The sequence below is a fragment of the Durio zibethinus genome, chromosome 26, assembly GCF_047325235.1.
Source record: "Durio zibethinus cultivar Kanyao isolate XHJ-2024 chromosome 26, ASM4732523v1, whole genome shotgun sequence".
In the NCBI taxonomy this organism is placed as follows: domain Eukaryota; kingdom Viridiplantae; phylum Streptophyta; class Magnoliopsida; order Malvales; family Malvaceae; genus Durio; species Durio zibethinus.
In genome coordinates this window covers 8,652,975-8,672,926 of record NC_143187.1, presented here as the reverse complement: position 1 = coordinate 8,672,926, position 19,952 = coordinate 8,652,975, and the positions used below count along the sequence as shown (strand labels likewise).

General features: G+C 35.2%; 3 protein-coding genes and 1 pseudogene across 4 annotated transcripts; 1 reads left to right on the top strand and 3 right to left on the bottom strand.

The window, feature by feature from the left end:
• Positions 1-1,670: 1,670 nt before the first annotated feature.
• Positions 1,671-4,011, top strand: LOC111274957 (large ribosomal subunit protein uL5). Its single transcript, XM_022860007.2, has 5 exons — positions 1,671-1,782; positions 1,905-2,012; positions 2,133-2,175; positions 2,276-2,471; positions 3,646-4,011. Exons 1-5 carry the CDS (start codon positions 1,780-1,782, stop codon positions 3,842-3,844), a joined length of 549 nt encoding a protein of 182 aa, XP_022715742.1. The 5' UTR covers positions 1,671-1,779; the 3' UTR covers positions 3,845-4,011.
• A 1,118-nt stretch (positions 4,012-5,129) lies between these two features.
• LOC111318690 (receptor-like protein 51 pseudogene) lies at positions 5,130-6,974 on the bottom strand (annotated as a pseudogene). Its single transcript, XR_016334140.1, has one exon. The product of XR_016334140.1 is annotated as a receptor-like protein 51 pseudogene (transcript).
• Positions 6,975-9,072: 2,098 nt separating this feature from the next.
• Positions 9,073-14,149, bottom strand: LOC111274955 (cellulose synthase A catalytic subunit 8 [UDP-forming]-like). Its single transcript, XM_022860005.2, has 12 exons — positions 13,888-14,149; positions 13,461-13,534; positions 13,213-13,264; positions 12,979-13,123; positions 12,618-12,884; positions 12,159-12,504; positions 11,780-12,043; positions 11,485-11,697; positions 11,109-11,370; positions 10,819-11,018; positions 10,071-10,424; positions 9,073-9,940 (listed from the first exon to the last, which is right to left on the bottom strand). The coding sequence occupies exons 1-12, from the start codon at positions 14,063-14,065 to the stop codon at positions 9,353-9,355; spliced, it is 2,943 nt and encodes a 980-aa protein (XP_022715740.1). The 5' UTR covers positions 14,066-14,149; the 3' UTR covers positions 9,073-9,352.
• Positions 14,150-15,488: 1,339 nt separating this feature from the next.
• Positions 15,489-18,928, bottom strand: LOC111274956 (Transducin/WD40 repeat-like superfamily protein). Its single transcript, XM_022860006.2, has 10 exons — positions 18,771-18,928; positions 18,568-18,664; positions 18,415-18,476; positions 18,271-18,333; positions 18,109-18,168; positions 17,841-17,897; positions 17,068-17,110; positions 16,749-16,826; positions 16,046-16,527; positions 15,489-15,957 (listed from the first exon to the last, which is right to left on the bottom strand). The coding sequence occupies exons 1-10, from the start codon at positions 18,864-18,866 to the stop codon at positions 15,868-15,870; spliced, it is 1,128 nt and encodes a 375-aa protein (XP_022715741.2). The 5' UTR covers positions 18,867-18,928; the 3' UTR covers positions 15,489-15,867.
• Positions 18,929-19,952: the final 1,024 nt, after the last annotated feature.

Sequence of the window (19,952 nt, the reverse complement as noted above, 5' to 3'; positions counted from 1 at the left end):
ATAATATTTTTATTTAATTTACTTAAAATTAAAATATTAATATTAAAAGTTTTTTAATATTTTAATTTTAAATATTTTTATAGTTTTACTTAAGTAAAATTTTGAATATAATATTTTAAATTTGAATCTGAATTGATTTGATTTGAAATATTATTATTTAATAAAAATATTTTATTTAATTTTAATTTAAAAATTAAAATATTAACATCAAAAGTTTTTTGATATTTGAATTTTAAATATTTTATTTTTTATATTATTAAACATAAATATTTTCAATATATCAATAATAAATAGTATTATATTATTATTTTAATAATAAATAATAACATATATAATATTTTTATTATTTTAATAATTAATGTTAAATAATATAATAATATTATTTTCTTAGTATGAATATTTTTAATATTTTTTATTTTTTAGTTTAAAATATATAATTTTATATTTTATTTATTAAGGAATTTATATTACTATATTAATAATAAATATAAATAAAAAATATTTTTGTTATGATTTAATCATAAATACTTTCAATATAAAATCTACATATTTTAATAGTACAAATATTTTAATAATAGATATTACTATTTTAATATTAATAAAATAATATTTTAAGAATAATAATATTATTTTAAATATTTTTAATTATTAATATAAAGAATAATAAATAGTTTTATTTTAAGTATTTTTATATTAATATAATATTTTATATTAAATATCATTATTAAAATATAATTATTCTTGAATATTAATAATTTTAACAATAAATAATTTCAAAAATTATTTCAATAATATATATATTTTTAAAAAAATTCTAAAAATTAATTTTTGCTAAACAGAGTGTTATAAAAATAATAATAATGATAATAATGAAAACTTTTTTGAATCACATTAATTTTTTGGTTCTGAATTTCATCATTGCATGACCACTAGGGAGTGATCATTTTGGGAAGCAAAATTATGAAGCGATTATGTGATATCACTTTCGTTTGGCTCCATACACATCCACAAACGGTGGGTCTTATACTCTGTAAATTGATAAGAGTGTTGAGTGCATCTTATATTGCTACTTGTACAACACATTGTATCCCAAATAATCATGAATGATATTAGATTTGCTGCTGGAGTAATTTAAGAACGAAGGTTTGGTTTCCTCTATTTTTATTATTTTGTACGTTACATTCTAAAATAAAGTTAATCACAATTCATTTTCTAATACAATTCAAAAGTATGGCTTTTTCAATTCATAAATGAATCTTACATAAATCAATGGTGACAATGAATGTATTAAAAAATAATAAATATAAAAGTAATGGATAGTAGAATGCTTTTGCAACCTCCAGTCTATTGCCAAATGAAATTAGATCTGCATGAATGCAAGTGTCAAAATTTGGCTCGAATTCATTCGAAGACCACATACAATAATTGAATTTGATTAGGTGATCTGAATGAATGACTTTCAGGTTAAAAGTAGACTTCTTAATTTGGCCCAAAAAAAAAAAAACCTATTCAATATAATTTGGGTTACAGTAGATTTTTAAAGGAAGTGGATCTCTGCTGGGTTCAACAATGCATTCTTTTTCTCTCTCATTTGTTTTTCTTGTTTTAGCCCAAAACCCACACAACCAAAAGCCCAAACCCGACCCTAAAAAGGAGCCACTTGACACATCACATGACCCTCAAAACCCTAGCGCCGGGAATCAATATATTTGTTAGGTTGTCACGCAGCTGCTCTCTTTGTCATCTAACGCAGCTGCTCTCATCCTACTCCATTTCGCCATGGTATCTCTCTCTCTCTATCTCAATCTGATCGGTTTACTCAGACATATTTGCTCTTATGTTAATACATGTCTCATAACATTTCTTTATTATTATTATTATTCTTTTTTTTGTAATTATGAAAGGCATCAGAGAAGAAGCTGTCAAACCCAATGAGGGAGATTAAAGTTCAAAAACTTGTCCTCAACATCTCCGTCGGTGAAAGCGGTGATCGTCTCACCCGTGCCGCCAAGGTAACCAATACAATCCCAACCACCCCCCCCCCCCAAAAAAAAAAAAAAAAAAAACGCATTCATTTTCTCCTCCCGCATCTTTTACTTGAGTTTTAGTTAATCCATTTAGCTCTTATTTAGGTGTTGGAACAACTCAGTGGTCAAACCCCTGTCTTCTCCAAGGGTAAAATTCCGAAACCCAATGCTGTCTTTTAGCTCTTTCTCCTTTTTGTTTTTGGATTTTGTTTTTCATGAAAATTAAACTGTGGGATTGATGTGAGCAGCTAGGTACACTGTGAGATCTTTCGGAATCAGGCGTAATGAGAAGATTGCTTGCTACGTGACGGTGAGGGGAGAAAAGGCTATGCAGCTTCTTGAGAGCGGTTTGAAGGTTAAGGAATACGAGCTTTTGAGGAGGAACTTCAGTGATACTGGCTGCTTCGGATTCGGTATCCAGGAGCACATTGATCTTGGCATCAAGTAAGTCTGTTCCTTTTGGGTGCCACTTTATCAATTTTTAATTTGTTTTAATTGGTTTCTTTACGTTGATAGCACATTCTGGATACTTAAGTTTGATTTGAAGTTGACAAGAACGTAACTAAATTGGGAATCTTTGATAGTTTTAGGTCATTGATTTTCACTGAGACTTTATGATTTAACTACTATAACTACTTGAATGGCAATGTGCTTGTTTGTATCCTGCAATGGTTTTTGAGTAAATTGTTTGGGGTTGGGATTGGTATTAGTATTTAAAATAGAGCTGCTTTGTCAATTAATCTTCCTTTAGGATGATATTATGATAACACTGCAACTTTTAACTAGGCAACCAAAGAATATTGGAATGTTAGCATTTTGAAATGTATCATTCAAAATAACAGAATTTGTAATTGCATTGTTTGGATAATTATTTTTTGGAAAGGAATGTTGAATATTGGAATTTGATGAGATAAAAAATAATTATAATGAATAAATAATGATTTTAGGGATAGAAAAAGCAAAATGCAAAAAAAAAATATATATTATATGGGTGTCATTAGATTTGTAAAAATGTGTAGATATTACTAACAATGTGAAAAATTTTAAAAAAATTTTTATAATGAGTTTTTGTACTTAAAATTGAAAAAAACAAAAATTGCATAAAAAAGGAAATAGTAAATTTTGACTTCTTACCATAGAAACATGAATTTCACAAATTCCACATAAGGAGGTAGAATGTAAAAAGATAATTTGAGTGTTTCAAAATTCCTCATTCAAATTCCAAGAATTTTGATAATTTCAATTTTTATTTTGCCAAACATGATAATTTTATTTTAAAATTTTAAAAATCTCTCTGCAAATGAAATTCCTCCTTGAAATTGCTTGTCCAAGCGCACCCTAAAGGTTTGGCTTTCTTGCTAAAGTTAGTGTGTGGCTTGAAAACTGGCTAACCCATTCAAAGTTAGCATTGTTTTATGCAATCATCTAGTGGTTAACTTAGCACTGGTTGTGGAACCACTAAGCATGAGAGGAATGTTGTGAATATCTGTTCTTTTATCCCCATAACGGAGTTAATTTGAAGTAGTTATTGGCAGCTTCATTCTAGTTGTAATTACAGTTAATATTGATGTTTTGAACTCCATAAAGGCCTAAATTACAACTCTTGTTCTCGTTCAAGGTATGATCCTTCAACTGGTATTTATGGTATGGACTTCTATGTTGTTCTTGAACGAGCTGGGTACCGTGTGGGTCGTCGCCGCAGATGCAAGTCACGTGTTGGTATTCAGCACAGAGTTACTAAGGAGGATGCCATGAAGTGGTTCCAGGTCAAATATGAAGGTGTCATCCTTAACAAGTCTCAAAACATTGGAGCTTAGGAATAGCAGTACAAGCTCGGTTTGAGTTATTTTGAGTTTTGGCTACTTGATTTTGACTAGTTTTTGTTCAGTTATGGTTTTGCTGAAGAGATTTATGATTGACTTTAAAATCCTAAGCGCATTTATGTTGGTTTAATTACTTTATTAATATATATGCTTTTGGAAAATGTTCTTCTCTATTCAAATATTTTTAACTGAAACTGGTGAACCAAAAAAAAAATCAAGGCTGAGCATTTGCCCACTCCAGGTGTAAGTTCAGCCAAGGCATCGTAGTATGAATGGAATGTCTGTATTATAGAAACTGTGTTCTTGGTAATTCTCTTTAAGGATTTTGATCGAGTATTGTTTCAGAGTGTTATAAGTTGCTGCACTTTGTGATTTGAGAGGTGACCACTGATCCTGAAGCTAAGATGTTTATTAACCTTTATAATTTTTTCGATTGAACTAAATTTATCTGGTATATGCTATGTCAAATAAATCAGCAAAAAGATAGAATCCATATAAAAGAAGTTAGGAAGGAGGATGAAGGAAGAAGGCTATTTTTCTAAAACTAAGCATGCTTTGATTAATGCCAGATGACATGCAAAAAAGAAATAGCTCTCTGTGGGCATGGTGGGAAATTAGCCATGGCTTTCAGATTACTAACCTTGCCACCTATCAAAACAATACGAGTAACCAAGAATCTCAGAATATGTGGTGACTGTGATGAAATGGCCAAATTCACGTCCGAGGAAACTGGGAGAGAAATTGTCCTTAAGAGATGCAGATCGATTTTACCATTTTAAGGATGGATATTGTTCTTGCGGAGTTTCTCGTAACTAACTAGGAGTTTAAACTGTGTAGTCTTTAACTTACAAAGAAAACCATTTTTGCTTCATATCGCTATGCTCTAGCAAGACTATCTGTCGATTAACATAGAATTAGTACGTCAGATTTTTATATGTGATTGCTAGCCGGTACTTCTTCGACTTAGCTCCGGCGGTTGGATTTAAAAAACGGATTCGTGAAAAAGCCATAGTTTTGAGCCTAAATTCTCGCCTCTTGCATAAAAAAAAATGCAAAAGATTCGGTAGAATAGAAAGGAGAGACATATCTAGAGCAGTGGTCGCACAAGACACTTGGTAGTTGTTACAGCCGAAAGCTCACAGCAAATTTTTTGTTTTTTTTTTGGTGGTCTTAACTTCATTGATATCAATACTTGAAAACCTTTCACCAAGAACTCCATTGGGCAATATTTGGACAACAAATTGAATCAAGGTAAAGCACAATGAATGACAAGAAAGGATAAAATTGGAAGATCGTTTCAAAAAGCAAATGCTTGAAGATCAAGAAGAATACATATTTTTTAGGAAAAAAAATTGACAGATTAATCACTTTTTTCTCTGAAGAATTAACAACTCCTAATACACCTCTCATTGCTCACACCTCATACCAAAAACAAAAAAAGGAAAGGGAAATCACTGCTCTTTTAACCATTCAATGAGCACAATATATCCTGTGCCTCCATTTTTCCTTCTCAAAAGTTCCACCTATAGCTGCCCCCTTTCGTAAATCAAGTGTATCAAAGATCAATAATAAAAAAATGGAAAACTCTAATACTAATTTCCCCTACTCTAAAAATCTAATCAATAATAAAAAATATTTTTTCCTTCAACCACACCATTTTGAGAGAAGAACCAAGAAAACAATAAGGAAAACTATTGAAGAAAGCCCAATTGCGACACCAAGAACAACCTTACTTGGCCCGTGATGATGCTCCTTTTCACTTGTATCTGCACCATCATCATCATAATCTGAAGAGTCACTCTTACTATCTCCAGAAGACTCCTTAGAAGGCGGTGGTGACATCGGCAATCCATGCTTATCACAAGGAGCAATCCCAAGCTTCATTTTTGATGACAAAACAGAATGATTGTAACACAAATTGGCATTCCCACCAACCTTGAAAACAGCCAATCTCTTAATGAAACTTGCATTGAAAGGCAAAACCCCATGAAGTTCATTGTTCTCAAGATTCAGGACTTTCAACCCTTTCAACTCTGAGAAAAACCTTGGGACAGTCCCATTTAACTGGTTTTTACTCAGATCAACATGAAACAAGCCTGGAATAGCTGACATGGAATCTGGGATTAACCCAGAAAACGAATTGGAAGCCAAAGATACATTTTTTAATGATATCAAGTCACCAAACTCGGTAGGAATCTCCCCATTCAGCCCATTTGAAGAAAGATTCAAGAATTCAAGATCTTCAAGAAGCGTAAGGGAAATTGGTATTTTTCCTTTGAGCTTGTTATCGGATAAATCAACATGGGTCAGATTCAGATGCAGGTGCTTTGGAAGAGAACCCGTAAGATTGGCATGAGAAATGGTGACTGTCTTCAGCTTATGCATGTTTCCAAGGATTACATAAAGGCCAGTGGTGTTAACTGGAGTGTAGGAAACTGTGAGATCGGTGAGGTTAACGAAACGCGAGAGCCAGATCCCAGAGAGGCGGCGGAGAGAGCGAATGCAGGAGAAGGAAGTGAGGGAAAGAGAGAGATCGGAAGGGAAGCGGATGGGGGACGCATGGCAGTTGGTGAAGGAGAGAGAATGGAGGGAAGAGAGGGACTTGAGAGCCGCAAAAGAAAGGGAAAAGTCAGAGGAGCAGTTGGAGAGGTGGAGTGAAATGAGGTGCCGGAAGGGCTTGGAGCTATCACAGGTGGTGGCGTTGTGAGGGGAAGGTTGGATGCAAGGGTCTCTTGTGGTGGGGATGTTCAGAGATTGGAGTGCTTCGATTTGTTTAGGGTCTAGAGTAGGGGGCGAAGAAGAGGGAGTTTTGGTGGTGGGTGGGGTTGGGGAGGACGTGGGGGAGGGAGTGGGCGAGAGTGTGGGTTTGGTGGGGTTGGCTGGTTTGGTGGCATTTGTGGTGGTAGCGGCGGAGGTGGTGGTGGCGGTGGAGAGAAGAAAGAGGAGAAGGAGGAAGAATGGCGGTGCTCGTGATGGTTTCATGTAGGAAAGAGAGGGAGTGAGTTCAGAGTGACACCTGAGTTTTAGTGAGGTTGGAAGTGAAGTGAGAAGTGAGAGGAAGAGGCAGAACACAACAGAGAGAAGTAAGGAGGAAGATGGGGTTTGACAGTTGGTCAAGAGTATATGGTCTGGTATTGGGATGTTATTTACAAAACAATAACTGCATTACAATCTATATCCAATTTTTTTGGCCAGTCATCTATTGCCACCTCACTACTTCCTCCGTCCTACCCAGCAAACACCACCATCGGTCAGAACTGAGAATACCGTCCCAAAGCTTTGAAAAAGAATATTTGTTAAGGAATGTCCTAACGTATTTTTATAAAGTTAGTTAATATATTGTTTACTATAATATTTTTTCATTAAATATAATAATTGATGGTTAATATAATAGTTTTATTCTATTGTATAAAATATTTTTTAAATATAATAATTTAAACAAATATACTTTTAAAGCATAGGTTAGCAACATTTTGAAAAAATAAAGAAAAAAGAAATTTTTTTCATCTTGATGAAGAAGAGTTAGACTTTGAATTTTAAAGAACCATTTTCCCTTTGAATATGTTTTTAATATTTTTCTCATTAACAAAACAAAACAAAATAGAGAAAAACATTAACCCTTATTTTTTTCACGAAGATAAAGAAGAGAAAAAAAAAAAGGAAAGTTGGAGTTAATATTATAATTTCCAGTAACGGAGGGTATTATAAGCAGTCTGAAGTGCTCACATGGTTGCTATTTGCCGAGCTTGACAAAGGCCACAATCTGAGATTTTTCTGTTCATTTATAGGTACAGATACAAACCATGCGAGGGTCAAACTTGAATTTATACTTTATGCAGGTTATTACAAAGAAATTTAAAAAGGGTAAAATTTTTTTAACCAAATTTCAAAAGCAATTGTCCGTGACAGGGTACACTTCCTTTTCAGCAGGATTTGGGTGGCTTCCAGCTACTTTCCTCGCTTTTTCATTAGTACTAGAATTTTTTTAGGGTGCAACCTTTTCTAATTACAGTGAAGAGATTGAAAAAGGAAACCGCCCTTGGTTAACTTCCACGGACTTGAACCTTTTTGGACATACTTGAAATTAATTGAAAAGCAAGAACTAAAATAAATTCTCTAGTACATAGGTTAGGTGACATTTTAGGATAAAGTATAAAAGCAATATTAGAATCGAAATTTTCTTTCGCTGTTTTGAAAATGTGGGTGTTATCATTATACACCAAGGATTCTTTTCTTTATATTTACACTAGAATTTGATGTAACTTCTTGGAAAGTTACACATCATATTAATCATGCATGTATGCCTTGGGATCTTGGTTTCCCCTCTATTACGTTTCCAAGGTTTTCCTGTTGGCAAGCTCAAAGCATGCTAGCAATAAGCTGAAATTTCCAACCCAGTCTGTTGGTTTTGACAAATTCTTGATAATGTTAAAACCTGAAATTTCGTCGCTACACAGAAGGTTGTCTTCCTAAACATTTCCTTCTTTGGAGAAATTTGTGAAACAAACTATTAGGCAGATAGCTTTTATACAAGATGATCTACTTTTGGGTTCTTGAAAGGATTTTGAAAGAAAAAAATTTGTCCGGTTGCTTGAACTCTTTTAAGATGAAATTATTCGATTTAAATCATTGGTGGCAATGAGAACTAAAATTTGGTAATATCATTGCCAACTGTTCATGGTAAATATTGCAGGTGGTATTTGGTTAAATCATTCTTAATTGCGCGTCAAGGTGGCTGTCATTTCCCGTTAGCTTCTCCAAGTTTTCAGTTGATTAGAAACAGATGCTCTTTTTTATTTTTTATTTTTGTTGACCAAAGTAACAGCTAATTTGTAATCAATCACATGTTTTTTGGGGAGCTCTTTTTGGTGAGAGCAGGCTAAGATTGATAAAAGTCGGGTCAGATAACTTTGTTACTTTTGTAATGACTTTATTAAATTTATTTTTGTTCCCTCTCAAGGTCATATGTAGGATTTAGCCAGGCGAGATTGCTGTGATGAGCATAGAGCCAGTGCCCCTTGCTTTATATCTGGTGATTGATGAACAGTTCACAAGAGGAGCACGATTTTAGTGGAGGAACAAAAGGTAGAATTTTTAGGACAGGCAATCATGTGACCGTTGGAAACTGAATTCGCTGTCTGATGCCTATATTTTCTTTACTTGTAAGTTGATTAATAGTTCATTTCAAGTAATTTCAATGACATAAATACAGACGCATGAGATTTAAAACAAATAAAAGAAAAGACAAACACTCCATTCATTTCTTTTCAATGGTTTCAACAGCAGTTGTTGGGAAAAAATACACCTCTTTACATTGATATAGCTCACAGCATTGCATAGAGAACTTACACACTGAAGAGAAGATAGGTACAAACTGTTCAAAACTTAGTCAATAGACATCTTACAGTCTGCAATTCCATTTTGACAAGAGGTAATATTATCATAGGAACACCCCGGTAGTCGTGAATTCAAAAGATCTGCTACTTGAATAAGTACTCTAACTCAGCAGTCAATAGAAATGCAGCTCTGGGCCACGGTTGAGCTATTGGCGTTGTTCACAAATGGATTGATCCGGACCCAAACAAGAGAGAAGACGGAAGCCAATAGCACTGACCATAGAACAACAATGGTTGGGGTTCTGTTTTGGCGGCCCATGAGACCTTTGAGGAATGGATAGAGATGGAGGATCACCCAGAAGGAAAAGAACACTTTGCCAAAGAGTGGCCCCCAAGCCTCATATCCTTTGTTGAGTGCATCGGAGAATCCAGCAACAACACCAACCATGTTGACAATGAGAAGTGTGGTTGGGGGTATTAAAAGTGTTGTCCATTTGACAATGTAGAGCTCACCAAACTCAGCATCATCAGCTGCTTTGGTAGTGACAGTGAAGTTGGTGTCAATACCTGCCAGCATCTTAAGAAAACCTTGGAAGACGGCAAAGAAATGGGCTGAAACACCTCCAATGACCCAAAACTGCTCATTACGCCACAAGTCCTCGATGCTGACACCACTCCATCGGAGCTCAAGCACGGCAGTAACAATAATGGAAACGAAAAGGCCAAGAAACAGAACGCTTGCTAGGTTTGAGAGCTAATCATCAAATTAGAAAAATGTGAAGCAAAGCAATGTAAGTCTTTATGATTTTGAAACTAAACTAGGATAAAGGAATAACCAGAATTGAAATTTTTTATGATAAATAGTTATTTAACAAGATGATTACCGTTGGTATGATAAATTTTCCTGTGAGAAGACAGATTGCCGGCAGTGAACAGTAAGCAATGAGAGGAAGGGATGTAAATGGATAGACAATGGTGTTGACATATGCCAGTCTTTGAAGCCATTTAAGACGACCGCCTCCAAATCCATACCATAGGGGGCAGTGCCTGCTCAGGAAAATTTCCACAGATCCAAGAGCCCATCGAAGAACCTGGTGCAACCGATCCGACAGATTGATGGGTGCAGATCCTTTGAATGCAGGCCTTAAGGGCATGCAGTAAATTGATCTCCATCCTCGGCAGTGCATTTTGAAACCAGTTAAGATATCCTCAGTGACTGAACCGTATATCCATCCAATCTGAGCAAACAAATAGAAAGTTCTAACGTTGTCAGTACAAGAATGAACTGAGTATGACTTGGACCAACTAGTATTAAGTACATATCAGATATAAGAGCAGAATAAGGTTAAAATTGTTCAAGGTCTCCATGCAGGAAAGAAAGAAGGATCAATATAGATATTAAGCTTAGGGAGATGTAGAGTTATTATGAGATCCTATTGTACCGGTTTGCTTAAAATATGATGAGAGGATCATGACAGTGATATGCATTTTGGCAACAGAGTTGGCTCCATTGAGATCTTGTAGGCAGGAAAAAAAAATCTATTCAAAGATTTTGTTTCTTTTGACCTCGTTGTACTTCAAAATTAGCAGCATTTTAAGTCTTATATGATAAACAAGTATCAAGATTCCAACCTCTTTCCCCCATTCAGTCTTTTCTTCATAGCCACAGCTAATGACATGAATTGCTTCCTTGATAAGTGTGGAAGGGTTGGCAGATTCAGCCACTCCTCCATTCTCCATTAGTGTAGATTCAATGAAGACAGAAGATAAGCCAAAAGTTTTCTCAAAGCTCATCTGAGAGATTAGCATTGATCTTTCATACTCATCATAATCTGCAGAAACAAGACCAGAGATACGTCAACAATACAAGAACTCTGTAAACTACTGGTTTAGCTTAATTTGCCTCGAAGATTTAGACTTACTGTCTATCTCCCTAAGGTTGAAGATGGCAGCATCAAGTTCTTCCCTTTTTGCATCCCGGTAAAGCTCTGATGGATCTTTAGGAGCCTTCTTTCCCGGGCAGCAACATGAGCAGCAACCACACCATGAGCAGGATGAGGAAGAGGATTTGGGCAAGCTGGGCATTGAAGAAGGCCCATAGCCATAAAGTGCTTGCCTATTGAAAACACAACCTGTTCCTACATAAACTGGTCCTTGAATTCCGTCAAGACCCTTCATGTTAACCTGAAATTGAAATTTGGAAGAATTGTCAGAACTCAAGAGGCTTCTGTTAATCACAACTTAAAAACTATCAGAAGAACATAAAGCAAGCGGAAATTGGTTTTGCTTTAATCTTACATCAAAGAAAACTATGTTGCGATTGGCATATCGATCGCTCCTATCTATGCCATCAAATCTTTGAGGAAACTGCACATAGCATACATCTCGACCAACTTGGGGGTCCATCAGGAAGCACATAGCCTCCCGAACTGCCTTGCTATTGTTAACGTAGTGGTCACAATCAAGATTGAGGATGAAGGGAGCATTTGTTAGAACTGCTGACACTCGAACCTGTAAGAAGCCATTCACTGTCAGTTGCAAGAGAACATTTAAGCGTCCATATGAAAGCTGGTCTTGTACTATGTATACCCACCAAAGCATTTTCAGCACCAGCCTTTTTGTGGTGCTGGTAACCAGGTCTCTTCTCTCTAGAGACATAAACCAGTCGGGGAAGTTCATTTCCTTCAATGTCAAGGGCACCACTATTTCCAAGGAAAACCTGAATCATGCCAGGGTGATCACGCGTGTTATTTCCTGGCCAAGGAGTTCCATCTTGCATCGTCCATCCTTCTTCTGGTGTTTTCTGAGCCTTTGCAACCAAAGCATTAATTCGAATTTTGAACTCTTCATAATCTCTCTGTAACCGAATTGAAAGGAAATTATTAATTATATATGAGATAGCACATAACTTCCAATATCAAAGTCGTATGAATATTAAAGAAATGTAGCTAAAGAAAGCTTAAGGCGCTTACTTTCATTGCTCTACGTTCTTTTACAAAAGAGGGCTGCACTTTATCCTTCAAGTAATCAATCTTCTGTGAGAAATAAAACTCGGGTGCCCGTGGTTCAATGGAAAATTTTTTGCAGAATGGAACCCACTTTCTTGCAAAGTCAGCCGTTTCTACTAGAGATTCAAATGTCAGCATGGCAGCACCATCATCAGATACAAAACAAGAGACCTTATCGACAGGGTAGTCGAGGGCAAGGATGGAAAGCACGGTATTGGCAGTGATCAATGGGGGTTCTTTCAGAGGGTCCACTGTACTCACGAAGAAGTCCACAGCAGCAAGTTCAGAAGGTTCACCTTCTCTTTCATATCTGCCATGATATTGAAAAAAAAAAAAAAAAAATCCATCTCAGATACATATTCACAGATCAAAACTTCATTTTACTTGATTTGTAGGAACATAGTCTTGATCATGGATTTGTACCTTGCAGATAGCCTCTCAACGTATGTTTCTCTGTTAATAGGATACCACTTAGGGAACTGATCCAACACCCAGGAAAAGGCAAACCAGATTTCGCATATGACTGAAGTGAGCCACAGACCAAAAGCACTGTCAACAGGATTCGTAATTCGGTAATGGAAGAAAAGACCCAGAATGATCAATCGCATAACAATCACAGTTCTGTATGGAGCAATTCTGTTTTTTGGAATTGGAATTATAGTCGACAGGGGCAGAGAAGCATCTCCTGCCCTGCAAAAGCAAATATTACATATCGGTTACACTTAACATTACTTTCTATTAAAATCTAAGCAAATCACGCAAGGCTTTCCAATTAAATACTTACGGTTTGTCTTCCATCTGTTGTTCCGGTGGAACTTGAGCCTCTCTTTCAGCCTTAGTTGTTGAAGGCTTTTTCTTCTTGTTCTTCTTTTCTTTCCAACTTTCCACCCTGTTTTTCCAAATTGGGTTCCCATTGTCTTCGGTCATTTCTGCATGAAAAATAGGACGAGAAAATTAGAAATTTAGAGTTGCACTTTTCTTGAAGGAAAATTGAAAGAGAGGAATCAATATTACATACCACTATCCAACGTAGACACAGTGCTGATATGTCTTGCATGAATTCCAACATCCTGTATAAACCAAGATGAATAACATAGAGCTCTCAGTATCCAAACACTGAAGTACCTAGGAAATGTCAGACACTAATTATAATAACTTAAAAGTTTTAGATAATTAAACTCCCTTAAAACTTCTGAATCATTGGTTTACTTTTCCACCTGGATTTAGAATTTACTGAAAAACCTTTCAAAGGCATCAAAAAAGTACCTCAGACTTGTTCAGGTGTGAAGCCATGGTGGATCGATCGCCGGATGCCTTTTCAACTTCATCCAGCAGGTTCTCTGTGGAGTTGACAGTCGTGCAATCAGTTTAAAATGTGAACTCATGATTGTACAATAATCACAATAGCATTCATAATGTTCTGTGTTGGGGAAGTAGACATCAATGATACAAATGGCAAAGAATCTTCAAGGATTTTTCAGAAACTATATATCCCTAACTGCTGATGGTTAAAGCAGTTTTATTCCTTTCTGATCGTTTTTCTTTCATGGGAATCAAACAAGCATTTGGAAAACAAATGAAGTTAACCCAAGAATCAAAACCCTTTTTTTAATATAAAAAAATTATCAGGAACCAAATGAAAATATATAAATTTTAAAACAGAAACTAGTATCAAGAAATAAAAGAAACATACCATCGTATGGATTACCACAACGCAAACAAACTTTTCGACCTTCCTTGAGCTCATATTCAAAACAAGTCTTGCAAATGGGGAAATTGCACTCATGGCAAGCGACAAAAGCTTCTCCATTGGCATTCAACCCCACATGCTCACCACAGGTGTGGCAAACAGGAGCCCCGGATTCCATCATCTCAAAAACTTGTCTTCCCTTTCTTCTCTGAGAAATCCAATGGTACAGTATGCTAGCCAAGGGTCTTCCTCTACTAGTTCTCTCAATCCTTAGTGTTTGTTGTTTGTTTTTTATATGAAAAACCCCAACACAAGTTAGGGTATGTTGGTCTTTGTAAGTTGGTGGAGACGGTAATTTTGTAATGGTGAAGAGAGGTTGGGGGATGGCGGTTGGTAGAGTATGGAAGGTGGGTTGTTGGTGTCATATATTTGCTGAGAAAAGAGACGGAGAGAAATGTGAGAAGTAACGTCTACATTTTGCTGGTCTAAGAGAAAAGGATTTTTGAAAAATTGCGGGAAATTTAAGGAAACTTTCGGTTGGGCAAGGTACATCTTTAACTAACCAGCCTTGCCTACAAGTTTGCAACTGTGCAACAATAAACAATACGTATTGCATATTCAGTTTGAAGAAAATATTCACTGTTGATTGTTTCTCCTGGATTTGGAGATTTTAAAACTAGATCATATAAGAAAAAGTATCACTAGTTAGCTAGCAAATTTAGAAAACAAATAATATGAAATTTAATCTAATTGATTCATGCAATCACTTAAAGATGATATAAAAAAAAAATGACAAAGAAAATGAGTCAGAAATGGGTGTGGAATGACACCAAATTAACATGTACAGAATTAAGCGAGACCAGATAGTCCCTACTTCAAGGCTGGGACCAAGGGTGAACCCACCCTTTGGTTTTGACATTGATTGCATTCATGATCCCACCCACGTTGAAGAGTTTTCTATCTGGCGGGACTCGTGTTAACATTCTTTAAGACTATCAAAATGAAAAAAATGATTATATCTGTGAGGCTCCTTAACCTTTGTTTATCATGTACAGTACTTATTTTTGTTTCATTCCACCGATTATTTGGTAATTTTGTCCTCGCGGATAGGTAAAAAGTGCACTAAGCTTCTAGATGCCAAGTGCCTTCAATTCTAGTCACCAACTTAAGACTTCTAAATTTTAAATTCACTGCCAATAATAGTGAAAAAGAGTGCTTCAGGTTATCTCAGGATTTAAGATAACAAAATTGGGAGATATCAATGTTTGCTAATCATGGGACTTTCTAGCTTCGGAAATAACAGCTTACAAATGTGACAGTAACCTGGAAAATGCCACACTGAGAAGTGAGAACAGGAGCCATGCCCCCTGCATTAAACGAAACCCAAACCGATTAGTTATGTTTGACTCTAGATGACTTTCATGGAGTGAGGGAATTTGGACTTCAACATTTTCCCTAATCCAAAACAACCTACTTAGGAAATGATCCTCCATGAATGTTCCACTACAAAATTTGGGGAAATTTAGTACGCAGCAGAGCAGATTCCACTGATAAAATTCAGCTTTAGGGAAGAAAATTTAAGACTACTACTTATTCACACGGGATAAAGGGTACAAAGAATGAATTACTCAAAATTTTGCAGGATCAAGTTTACACCTCCAAGGTAACAGTAATGAGATTATTCGTCTCATTCTATTTTCTTCAAAAAAGATATACTCACTAGAACCAACTATTTTCCAGCTTAGATAATTTATATCTCTGATCAGTCGATAGTGTTGAGGATACTATCCCCTTAATTGAGGTGTGGATTGATGATGCGCAGCAAGGCTATCTTTCCTGGTTGATAGGTGATATCTATGCCAAGCTGATCATGGATCAACGACAAAATACTCCAGAAATAATAGAAGACAATCTCATGCACCAAAAGCAGGCAACGCTCTCCACAATGTCAACTGATAACATCAACGATTCTGCAGCTTTGATCTAGGAAACAGAGTAGACCTTGACTACTTTAGTTGTGTCACAGACAACAAGGTTATCTGATTCAGCTGGAGTTGTACAGAGCCAATTAACCTGACAAGGAGAGAGGTTCAAGATGAAAAGCTCTGAATAAGTAGATAAGAGAAATGAAACATAGAGAGAAAGAGGCAATAGACCTCACCTTTTTGCTTAAATTGATGTTCAAATGTAGAAGCTCATTGTTACCTCCAGTCTGCCCTGAATCAAGACACCTGGAGCAATCCCAGACCTTGACTAACTTGTCATTTCCACCTGAAACTAGGAACTTCCCCTTCTCTCCAAACAAAGAAAATGCTACACAAGATACAGCAGCGGTATGACCACCTAAAGAGTAATTCAAATGCAACCATTTTCTTTCGTTTTCATCATTCACCCCACCATCAACTGGAAGACTGGCTTTTGACACTGAATGAGTTCCTTTTCGGGATTTTGTGGAACTTTTAGTCTTGATGGCTGCAAGTTCTGATTCCATATCGATCACATCAATAACGCCATCACCCTTGGCCACAACACATATCTTGCCTACTTTGTCCAACATATCAACATCAGGAACTTTTATTGAGTGCACAAAAGCTGGATTTAAACATTGTCCAGCATTACTACCACTACTCATGTCAGGCAGGCCTGCAGTGAAGAAGGCAAAATCAGAGACATGAATCAGTACATGCACTATTCTTAATTTTTTTAGAATAATCATAAGGAGGATCAAATCGCTGATGTTTAATAAAGATGCACCACCTTAAGTTTATTGTCCATGATACCATACAAATGTTGTAGATATGACACATCTCAAATTTGAAGAAGCTCCATCAAACAACTGAACTAAGAGTTTATGACATACATACCGAAATCCACAATTTTGGAAGGGCGTCCTTTTGAGAAGTCCCAAGTGATAAGTTTTGAATCAAGACCACCAGTAATGACTGCCAAAATTTCCCAAAATAAAACATAATATTTAGAAAAACTATCCTGAACTTTGATGCACTATTTAATTAAATAAATTGAACAGAATGAAGCAAAAGGACAATATCAACTCTGCAGGTCACATTCACACAGAATGTTGGTAATGGACAGCCAAGAGAAACTTTACAGCTATAAACTTTAAATAAAAGTGTAGTTAGAGAAACAGATTTAAAAGAGTACTATAAAACAATAACATATTACCTTCCCAAGGTCTCCAAGGAATGAATTGGACACTGCTGCAGATCTATGATGAGTTAAGTTGAGAAATATATGAAAGAAGGGTAAAGACTCAAGCTAACTCCATGAGGAGAAGAGTAGCATATCACCCAAACATAATCCTCCCACTTAGGATTACAGCAATAAGAAGTCTTTAGGTCATGTTTGGTACGCAAGATTATGATAGGATAGGGTAAGATGATATTATGAATAGGATTAAATCAAATAATGTCATCCTATTTTATGTTTGATGTGTGCAAGGATTAAGATAAGATAATTTATTTATTGATCAAAATTATCCTTCCTCAAAGTTTATACAATTTAAATTATTGATGTAATTTTTAAGGGTATAATAGGACATGTAAGTTTAATCCTATAGATTAAAAATAATTCTCTCCACTTTGGGAGGATTAAACCATCTTATACCAAGTGGATGATAATTCTTCTTGTAATCCGATCCCCTTCAATTAGATACAAACCAAATATAATATAGAATGATTATTATACTATCCTATCCATCAATGTATGCACCCAACATGACCTTAAAGTCTTGCCATAAGAAGATTAAAAGAAGATTTTCCAGAAGCCAAACATACATTCATTTAACTAAAAAAAGGATAAAAGTTTTTTGAGAACAAATATGTCAAAAAACCAAATATATAGCCTGTAATTTTTGGTTGAGAAACCATGGGGACATTCATACCATTATATACTGAAGGAGAATAGGAAAAGGCAAATACCTTCAAGACTAAGGATACACTTGTATGGCCAGCTCTCAATGTCTTGAAAACACATTGCTGACGAATATCAATGATCTGTGACATAGATGACCATGCATGGTTAAATCGCTAAAATCGGTGCATCAACCATCTATCTAGCAAATAAAAGTACAATCATGCACGAAAACATTAGATATTCATTCGTTAGTTCTTCATTAATTAACAAACCAACCAACATACTACCATTTGTGAAGAATGGAATTTTAATGGTGCTAACATAATACAGCTAACTAAACCCTTCAAATACCTTAATCTCAGCACCATCATCCGCAGCTGCCAGGAAAGATGATTTAGAATTACAAGTAACCTGCATAGACACCAAAAAAAAAAAACTCTATTTTAGAAATATTCACTTCATAAACTAAAGCATAACCAATTTTAAAAGTTCATTTTTCCATATAATCTCTACCTGATTTATCTCCTCTTTATTATAGCTATAAATCTCCAAAGGCTTCCACGAGTTCTCTGCTAACTATAAACGAACAATGCTGTTAAGCAAGTTTAAATTAAACTTAATGAATAGAAAGGCAGTCAGAGGAAGAAGATGGATTACCATATTCACATCAAAGCACTTGACCACATTTCCAGTTGAAACATAGATTATATTTTCATTTCCTGCATTCGACGCAAAAATAATAAAAAAAAAAGTAATTAGAAGAAAATTTAAATGGAAAATGAATTAAGACGGAAAATGATAGAAACTTACCTGAGTTGAAGCATACGGATGAAACTGGTTCGTTGCTAACATCCATGACAAGTTGTACATCTTTGCAACGCATATCAAACCAACAAATGCACCCATCCTAATTTAAATTATTTTTTATATTAAAAAAGCAAAAACAAAATGCTTCAGTAAAAATTAAAATTGAAAGAAGAAGAAGAAGAAGAAGAAGAAGAGAGCAGCGTTACTTCGGCAGAAGTGGCGACGAGGCCGGGTCGGTCCCGTGAGGCGATACAGCATGTGGCGGTGGCCTGGTGACCTCTCAATCGTCTTGACTCCGTCATTTGCGCCTCCTTCGACTTTGCCCTCCGGTTTCTTTCTCCCTTGTTATCTGATGGGCTGTGGCTTTTCGGTTGTTTTTCAGGGCAATGGATAATAGTGGCTTAAGGGTCCACTATCAGGTTGGGTTGGGCTTTGGGCGTTCGGCCCACATTAGATCCAGTTCCTTAATCACAACTTAATTTTTTTGAACTTGCGGATTGATTTTTTATTTCCTTTAAATATGTATCATTAAACAAAATTTATGGCAAAAAAAATAGAAAATTTGTAAGATTATAACATCAATTTCAATATAATCCGTTTTTGATAGACTAATGCATGTTGTCATTCATTGAAAGTTGCACTTTTGTAAAAAAGAAATAGTTTTATTGAAATATATTTTTCTTTAGAAAATTATCACTTGGTATATAGTATCTATAGGTTGATTTTAACTTAAAATAATTAAAGAATGAAAATATTAATCACATGTTAACGGTCATACCATTAACTTATATACTAAAATTTAATTTAATTAATTTATATATCAATTTTTAAAAAATAGTATTTAACGGGAATACTAACATATACATTTTTTTCTTTATTTTTTGGCTGGGCCTCTTTTATTAAAAAAAAATGCATATAAGTATCAAGATTTGTATTATAAAACCAACTGATTAAAGTAGTGATTAAGCAAAACATGCCAAATTGCTTTGATTTTGACTTAATCAATCACCAAGCAATTCCTTATTTCTTTTTTTTTTTTTCAAAAAAATTATAAGTGGTAAGTAACATGTTATTATGAATCATTTAGTATTTAGTTTGTGTTCATTCACTTGTTTCCTGGCAATCAAAACCAAGAATGTGAAGAAAAGATAACACCATTATCTTGCATGTGAACCTAATTTGGCCCTAGCATAACTTGGCACTATCCCTGAAAAGTTTCTTTAGATTTCTTCTACCGATGCCTCTCCACTCGAAACAGCAGTTTGACGTAGATAGGCCTCGCAGTTCAACATGACAGCCAAAAAAGTTGACCAAAGAAGTCAGTTAAAACTTAAAACGCTTGCCCCCATAAATTTTATTCATACAAAAAGACCAAAAGCTTGATTTTA

Excerpts from the sequence above, each read along its gene's own strand:
- LOC111274957 (XM_022860007.2), top strand. Across the intron at positions 2,013-2,132 it reads GTCTCACCCGTGCCGCCAAG|GTGTTGGAACAACTCAGTGG; the intron begins GTAACCAATACA and ends GCTCTTATTTAG. Across the intron at positions 2,472-3,645 it reads CACATTGATCTTGGCATCAA|GTATGATCCTTCAACTGGTA; the intron begins GTAAGTCTGTTC and ends TTCTCGTTCAAG.
- LOC111274955 (XM_022860005.2), bottom strand. The coding sequence starts at position 14,065 with ATGATGGAATCCGGGGCTCCTGTTTGCCACACCTGTGGTGAGCATGTG. Across the intron at positions 12,505-12,617 it reads GTTGAGAGGCTATCTGCAAG|ATATGAAAGAGAAGGTGAAC; the intron begins GTACAAATCCAT and ends ATATCATGGCAG. Across the intron at positions 11,371-11,484 it reads GCAACATAGTTTTCTTTGAT|GTTAACATGAAGGGTCTTGA; the intron begins GTAAGATTAAAG and ends TTTCAATTTCAG.
- LOC111274956 (XM_022860006.2), bottom strand. The coding sequence starts at position 18,866 with ATGACGGAGTCAAGACGATTGAGAGGTCACCAGGCCACCGCCACATGC. Across the intron at positions 17,898-18,108 it reads ATGATGGTGCTGAGATTAAG|ATCATTGATATTCGTCAGCA; the intron begins GTATTTGAAGGG and ends TCTATGTCACAG. Across the intron at positions 17,111-17,840 it reads TGAGAGCTGGCCATACAAGT|ATCTGCAGCAGTGTCCAATT; the intron begins GTATCCTTAGTC and ends AACTCATCATAG.